Consider the following 8,780-nt stretch of genomic DNA (forward strand, 5'->3'; position numbering starts at 1 on the left):
ATCAAACGTACTGAGGTAGTTGGCAGCTCCCAACCGATCCACGAGCTCATCAGCTCTGGGGATGGGGTGTGCGTCAGTCTTCGTGACTGCATTGAGCCCACGGTAGTCCACACAAAACCTAAGTTCTGGAGTGGCACCTGGCGCAGCAGCTTTCGGTACAAGTACCACTGGGCTAGCCCAGGGGCTGCTGGAGGGCTCAATCACCCCTAGCTCCAACATCTTAGAAACCTCCTTCTTGATGCTGGCCCTGACCTTGTCAGCCACCCTGTAAAACTTCTGTTTCACAGGCATGCTATCTCCCGTGTCCACGTCATGGACACACCAGTTGGTGATACCGGGGGTCAGGGAGAACAGAGATGCAAACTGACCCAGCACATGGCGACAGTCCCTCTGCTGTTCTGGGGTCAGGGTGGGCGAGAGGACCACTCCATCCACTGACCCATCTTGCTCCTTAGCTTCCAGGAGGTCAGGAAGAGGATCGCTATCCTCCTCCATCCCTGCATCTGTAGCAAGTAGCATTGTGATTTCAGACCTCTCAAAATGGGGTTTGAGGCGGTTCACATGTAGGACCCTCATGGGGTTCCTGGGAGACCGCAAGTTGACCAGGTAGGTCACTTCACTCTTGCGCTCCACCACCTCATATGGCCCAGTCCACTTGTCTTGGAGCGCGCAAGGCTCCACTGGCGCCATTACCCACACCATCTGCCCAGGTTGAAATTCCACCAGAGTGGTATGCTGGTCATACCACCTCTTCATCTCATCCTGGCTGGCTTCCTGGTTCGCCTGAGCGAGGGCCCGGAAGCGCTGTGTCTGGTTGCGGATGGCCAGCACATAGCTGAACACATCCTGGGGGGTTTTCCCAGGGGATTTCTCCCAACCCTCCTTCACCAGACTGAGAGGTCCTCTAACAGGGTGCCCGTACAAAAGCTCAAAGGGACTGAACCCTAGAGACTTTTGTGGTACCTCCCTGTAGGCAAATAATAGGCATGGCAAAAAGACGTCCCACTTCCGTCTCATGGGCTCTGTCAGCCCCATGATCATGCCTTTCAGGGTCCGGTTGAACCTTTCAACCAACCCATTTCCTTGAGGGTGGTAAGGAGTGGTGAACTTATAAGTTACCCCACACTCCTCCCACAGAGACTTCATATACCTGGAGATGAAGTTGGTACCCCGGTCAGATACCACCTCTTTGGGGAAACCCACACGGGAAAAGATCCCCATCAACGCACGGCCCACCACCGGGGCTGTGGTTGTCCTGAGAGGGATAGCCTCCGGGTACCGGGTGGCATGATCCACCAGGACCAGGATGAACCTGTTGCCTAAGGCTGTCCTGGGGTCCAGTGGCCCCACAATATCTATCCCCACCCGCTCGAAAGGGGTGCTCACTACAGGAAAAGGCTGGAGAGGGCCTTTGCATTTTCCTCCAGCCTTGCCACTTGCCTGGCAAGTCTGGCATGATTTACAAAAGGAAGCAACGTCCGTCTTCATCCCGGGCCAGTAAAAGTGGGTGGCAAGCCTTTGTCGGGTCTTGTCCTGCCCGAGATGTCCTGCAAGAGGCACGTCGTGAGCCAGACCCAGTAGGAAGTCTCTGAACCCTGCGGGTACCACCAGGGTACGTGATCCACTGGGCTCAGCAAACCTAGGCTCACTGTACAACAAGTCATTCTCCCAGTAGAGAAAGAAGTTCTTCGGATCAGCACCTACTGCCTGGTCTGCAGCCTGGTGCCGCAGACCTTCAAGAGTAGGGCATGCCTTCTGCGCTCGGCAGAACTCCTCTCTGGAGGGACCACCCTCTTGCTACCAATGGGTCAGCTCAGGTATGTCTCCCAGCTCAGCTACCTGTTCCCCTGTAGGCTCCAGGGCATCCCCCGCAGGTTCTGCTCCTTCCTGGACCGTGGGAACAGTGGGGGTGGACGCACCACGCCCCTTGCCCTTCCTCTTTCTGGCAGGGACCTGGGCCACTGTTTCAGGCTCCAGGTCTGCTTCACAACCCTGTCTGGCTGCCATGGACCGGGTGGTCACACAGACCCACTCAGGCAAACCCAACATCTCCAAATGAGCCTGGCGTTCCACCTCCTTCCACGGGGAACTCTCCAGGTCATTACCTAGCAGACAGTCTACTGGCATGGATGGACTCACAACGACTCTGAGAGGACCTGAGACCCCCCCCCCACTCAAAAGGAACATGTCCTACCTTGCAAAGGCGCACAGAGTTGTCAGCTGACACTACAGGGTGAAGTACATCGGGAATGATCAGCTCCTCAGGGACCCATTGACACCTGACCGTGGTCACACTGGCTCCAGTGTCCCTGAGAGCCTCCACCCATTGATGGTCACCCACTGCCTGTACTTCCTAGTGTTATCAGGGACAGGGGTTTCCTGGACCATCTCTGTGTCTCCTAAAGAGACAAGGGACATAACTGCTAATCCCTCCAAATCGCTAGAAATTAAATCCCCACCAAAAGCTACACTAGCTATACCCGGTGTTGGAGCACCAGAGTGTGCCTGGGATTTCTTGGGACACACAGGAGACTTGTGACCCAATTCCTGACAGTGATAACACCTAATGGGACCCTTGTTATCCGACCTGCCCTTAGGGGGCCAGGTTGGTTTGGGTTTTGACTTGGGGGGCTGGGACTGGTTACCCTGGGAACTGTTTTGGGGCCCTTGTGAGAACTCCTTTTGGTTACCCTTGTCCCCCCCACTCTTCTGCTGGGGACCCTGCCCACCTTTGGCAATGGTACCCACAATTCCTCTGTGGACCCTGGTACTGGTCCAGCGGTCCGCCTCCTTAGCAAGCTCAATGGGGTCCGTCAGCTTGCTGTCTAAAAGATGCTGGCGCAGCTCTGGAACACATAGACTACTCAAGTGCTCCCAACTAATTAAATGCAACAACCCCTTATAATCAGTTACCTTGCTGCCCTTCATCCAACCTTCCAGTGCCCGTGAGTACAGATTCACACACTCCATCCAAGTCTCAGACTCTTTCTTCTTGGAGTTCCTAAACTGCAGTCTATACTGCTCTGGAGTAAGTCCATACCTGAGACATAGGGCCTCCTTCATATTGGGATAGATCATGGCACCTGCTAATTCTAAGGGCTCTAGAGCACTCCTCCCAGAAGCCTCAAAATGTTTCCACAGGCCCGCCCCCCAATGCTGTTCAGGCACACCATTCATTCTCAATGCTATTTCATATGATGTAAACCAGGCATAGATATCCTCACTCCTATTGTAATTCTGCACTAAATCCTTGGGGATATATACTTTACCCCCCTGCACTGGCTGTGCGCTGCCACCATTCGAACCGGACTCCACCTGCTTGGCCTTGATGTCCAGTTCTCTCATGCTCACTTCATGAGCCAGAAGCAACTTCTTCTCCTCCAAGGCACGGGCATTCTTGCTCTCCTCCGCCGCCTTGTCTGATTGCTTCATTTTCATTTTCATTATTTCCAATTCATGGTTTCTCACCCTTTGATTCTCCTCCAACTCCTCTGGAGTGAGCCCCCTACTGGAATGGGAGCTGCCCAGTGGCGGCTGGTGGAATTTTAAACTGGTAGGGCGTATTTCAAAAGGCATGAACGTACGGGAGCGAGCGAGCGTAGCGAGCGAGCCCGACGGCATTAAGGGGGGTTCGGGGGGGGTTCTCCCCCCGTGAAGAATTTTTTAAAAAATTGGCATTTTTTGGTGCAATTTTCAGCACTATTTATGTGATAAATGGACTGAAAAATCAGTTCTTCTAGGCATTCATAAAAGAAAACTCATACATAATTTCAGAGAATTTCTGTGTTGCCAAGCAAGTCTGACTTCTGAAGATGGCTAGGGGTACTAAGCAAAACCGCTTTGTCTCTACCCATTCCAATAGAAAACACCTAACATAGGTGCATAAACATCCGCAAAGAAACACACTTGTAATTTTGATCCTACCCAAAATGAAGGCTGGCCACTTCCTTTTCTGCATCAGCTATTCAATGTTGATTGCCCAGTAATCTTCATGACATTAAATAGCTACAAGTATAAGAAATATCCATTCGAAACAAACATTTAATTCTTAGGAAGTCAGCAAAAGCTTTGCATTTTTGAGCGAGGCAATTTTGCAAAATGAAGTAAATATGTACTTAAAATAGTTCATATAGCGCTCTGAGGCCCTTGGGTCCATCAGTATTTTAGAAAACCACTAAATAAAAATGAGTTATGAAATGAGTGTAATATGCATTGCTTAAAATATAAGAAATATCCATCAACAATCTTTAATTTATTTTAGAAAGAAACAACACAAACTTTATATGTATAAGCAGGCTTGGTAAAAACGTTTTACTTTATTTTTAAATACTTTGCATGCCACTCTCAGTCCCTTGTGCCTGTCAGTACAGTAGAAAATGGCTACATAAAAATAAAATATGAAAATAAATAAATGTATATTTTAAGAAATATCCCTTCAAAACCAATATGATATTTGTAAACACAAACACAATTATTTTAAATAATACTATATAAATTCTTTGCATGCCACACTCAGGTCCTTGTGCTCTTCAGCCAGCACAGCAGAAAAAATTGAATTAAAAGAAATTATGAAAATAAATAAATGTACATTTTAAGAACTTTCAAAACCAATATGATATTTTTAAACAATTAAAAAAATAATAATAATATTTAAATACTTTGCATGTCAATCACAGGTAGAAGGGTTCTTGTCCCTGTTAGTACAGTAGAAAACAGTTAAATAAAAATAAATTACGAAAATAACTAAATGTTGTACATATAAAGACATATACCCTCAAAACCAACATATTTTTAGACACTAACAACAAAAATATTTTAAAAAATAATAAAATATGAAAACAAATATCTATAAATTCACAGATACATAAACACACATATATAAACACATATCAACTGTACAGGAGTTTTATGAATATTAAATGGAATGAGTACATGTCCAACAGTACTTCCTAATGTTATCAAACAAAACAAACCGAGCTATAAACACCTGAAACTATGATTACACATCAGATTAATATTTTCTATTTATATAGAAAGTTTGCTCGTCGATCTTTAATATGAACAAACTTTTCAATTGTTCTTTTGTTGAATTCTGGTATTTCCTTTATTAGCTCCTTTTCCATTGACAGCATGGCCAATGCATTAAGTCTAGCTTGAGTCATAGTGTTTCGCAAAAACGTTTTTACCCTCTTTAGTGTGGAAAAACATCTCTCAGACTCTGCTGTTGTCATGGGTGTAGTAATGACAACTCTTAAAAGCTTTATGGTCTCAGAAAAAGATTTCTCTAAGTTGTTTTCACACAAAAAGCTAAATAAAGCCATGGCACCACCAGTAGTTTGACGGAAGTCACGTCTTCCATACAGGACCGAAAGTTCTGTACGCAATCTAGCCTTGTCTAACATAGGATAGGCTTCTATCGTTTCTGCGAGTGCCTCAGCTGGGAAAGATTTGTCATGTCTTTCAAAAAGGTCACTTCGCAATAGTGTTGCACTTACAAGATGCTTTGTGAATGCAAAGCGCTCTCTGGCATGGACCACAATAATGTCACAGACTTCTTTTGCTTCTTGGGTCAAAGTATTTATTTGCAGTCTTCGGTTTACAAATGTACATTCTTGTGGCAGTGTAGAATCCAAACTGTCAATGGATTCCCGTACTTTGGTGATGCTTGTCACAAAGTCTGTAGTAGCTTTCTGGACATATACAGTGTCAATGTCTCGCTTTTGCAATTGATTATATAAAATGTCTACCTGGGGCATTATACGGTGAAAAAGAAACAGAAAGAATATAAACTCTCTATCATCTAATGTTCTACTAAATCCCTTAGCTTCACATATAGTATTTGACTCAAAATCACCACTGTTTGCAATGGTTGACATGCATTCAAGAAGATCGTCTCTGTATTCATAAATTATCAATATTGCTCGAATATTGAAGTTCCAGCGAGTTGCAGACCCTCTTGGAAGTCTTCTTGAAACTATTTGTTCAAGAATATCAGTCCTTTTCGGGGAACGTGCAAAAAATGCTGTTATACCTCCAATCTCTGAAAAGAAAATTTTAACTCTAGATATTTTGGAGGAAGCCTGTTCCATAATTAGGTTAAGTTGGTGGGCATGGCAATGAATATAATGTGCATTTGGGTAAACATCCCTGATTTTCTTTTGCACCCCACCTGTTGCACCACGCATGACGCTGGCCCCATCGTAGCTTTGAGCAATTAGTTTTCCTTTAGCACATTGGTCAGGGAAAACAATGTTTAATTCATTAAGAATGGCTGAGGCAATTGTTTCTGCAGATGAGTCTTTTAGATGTGTGAAACAATAAAATCGTTCAGCTACCTTGCAATTTCCATCAATGTAGCGGAAGACTAGAACTGACTGTGTCTTAGTAGAGACATCAGTTGTATCGTCAGCTTGGATAGCTACATAATCAGTGCTTCTCAACTGCTGTGTAATATATTCTCTTATCACTTCCAGCATACAGTCCAGCAATTCATTCTGAATAGTTTTAGACGTGCCTTTAAACACTGTGGCTGTTCTTAAATGTGTTTCCATAGCACTGTCAATGCTGGAGACAAAATCAACAAGGCCCCCGAACACGCCAGGATTTAGAGACTCTTCAGTTTCATCATGGCCCCGTAATGCCAATTCAAAGGCACCACAAAAACGAATACAGTCAATCAATTTTGATAAAATGTATCGGTTTTTATCCACTTCTGCATTATGTTTTCTTACTCCCACACGGTATGCTTCGTTCAATTGCTGTACAATGTCCGATTTTCCGAAAAGAGATAATTTCAACATATTTGTCAAATGAGATTTACAGGAATCATGTTTTTTTATTTTTTCAGCCAGATGCTTTAGGTCAGTAACTCCTGTTTTTGTCCAGGCAACTTCACCTCCAAAAAGTAAGCAAGGGAAACAGAATAAAGCATTTTTAGAAGCGCTACCAGTAAGCCACTCTATCCTATCATACCATGTTCTGGTAAACCGACGTGTATAACCCTGTCCCCTATCTTTTGCAGACTGCTCAATTTTAATTTCAGGTTTATCAGCTCCTAATGTTTTCACTTGCAGTTTATCAGCATGTGTCAAGCCCAAAAAGGGGTGTACGAGTAAACTGTCAACTGTGTTCATTGTATCTAGCAATAGATCAGACTGGAAATAGAAAACCTAACCTGTTTTTAAATATTCCCTAGGTTGAAGACACAAAAACTATATCACGCAAAATAATGAATACACTAATATGAATTGTCATGCACACAATAGTAACAGCAATTAGTCATCCATCCTCATTCTGACAGGAATGCAACTGCAGCAGCACGTACAGCTGTCCCCCAAGCGGTATAGCCTTGTAACTAGTTCAGAATTCCTCCTGGGATCCTGTTAATAATTAAAATATGATGTAAGCTTTGAGGCTAGGTGCCATTGCATGCACAACACCAGTGGCGATTGAAAAGCTTAAGCATGTCAATTCAGTGATCTGCCTAGAATTTAAAGGGTATATTCCAATTATGGGGTCCTTGAATTACTATTAGAAGGATAAAATCAGTATATGTTAGGAGTAAACCTAAAACAAAGTACTTATACATTTGGACTTGACTTTAGATGGCAAATAATACAAAACATGTTGAAATTTTCTGTAAAAAGCATACGACTTGCATTGAGCAATACCCTTTAAAAGAGTTCTAGGCAGATCTCTGATATATCCAGCAGCCGTCTGTACCAAGCACAGCAAAATAAATGTATATTTTTCCAATTAAGAGTTTACCATTGCAGTTAGACTATTTCCAAATTCAAAAAATATATGGATGGAGGTATTCTACACACAAGACAGACTATAATTACATCCTTTAGACAGTGCTAGTCATATCAGTGATCCTATTACTAAATGGACAGGAGTCACACTGTCACAACACATTAGATAGATTTTATATATCCTACTCACTGTACAAACTCTGGGGCAGATTTACAAGCCCTGTGCGCCACTTTTGCGCTGCCGTTGCATCACATTTGTGACGCAGCGGCGGCGCAAAGCTAGCGCCATGCTGCGACAGATTTGCAACGTGACGCATCTAGGGAGATGCGTCACGTTGTAAAGCCCTGCGCCACATTAAACCTGAGTCAGGTTTAATGTATGCAGGGTGGGCGTTACGTCGACAAAACCCTCGGAAAAGTGACGCAGTGAAATCTACGAGATTTCACGCAGTCACTTTTCCGACGCTGGTGCGTCAAATCCTTATGCCTGCTTCAAGCAGGCGTAAGACGTGACGCACCATGTTAGGGATAGGGCAGGTTGGAACAGTGCTGGAGTTGCGTCACGCTTGCGACACAACTTCAGCACTGCGCCAACCTTACGCCAGCAGATGCGTCACGCATCTGCTTGTCTTTGCGCCATGATGCACCACATTGCAAATGCGGCGCATCTGCAATAGCGCATGGGCAAACTTGCGTGACGCATCTTCCCTGGCGCATCCCTGCTGATTTGCAGGGATGCGCCAGGAAACGTAAATCTGCCCCATGGTACGGAAAAAGTAGACTGAAAAACATTGGTGTGAAAAACATTGTTGACTGAAAAAATAGAATGAAAATAAGTAGTGGCTTTCATGCATTATACAAGAAACATAAGTGTACTGGTAGCAGGGCTAAGGGCCATCCTCCCAAAGTAGACAGGAGCATCTAAAATAAGGGTCAGGAGACTAGCAATGAATTGTAATGATTCAGGTCAAGTTAGCGTTAATGGATAATTACGGGATTTTAGGGTAGCACTAAGGAGTAGTTCAG

General features: G+C 44.5%; 1 protein-coding gene across 1 annotated transcript in view; it reads right to left on the minus strand.

The window, feature by feature from the left end:
- The window catches only part of LOC146857660 (zinc finger MYM-type protein 1-like), a 52,636-nt gene extending 45,836 nt beyond the window's left edge, over positions 1 to 6,800 (minus strand). The window contains exon 1 of the mRNA XM_085647063.1: positions 5,068 to 6,800. Within this exon, the coding sequence (XP_085503189.1) occupies positions 5,068 to 6,800 (1,733 nt within the window). The remainder of the gene's footprint in view (positions 1 to 5,067) is intronic.
- Positions 6,801 to 8,780: the final 1,980 nt, after the last annotated feature.

This window comes from Triturus cristatus, chromosome 3_2, assembly GCF_964204655.1.
Source record: "Triturus cristatus chromosome 3_2, aTriCri1.1, whole genome shotgun sequence".
NCBI lineage: Eukaryota > Metazoa > Chordata > Amphibia > Caudata > Salamandridae > Triturus > Triturus cristatus.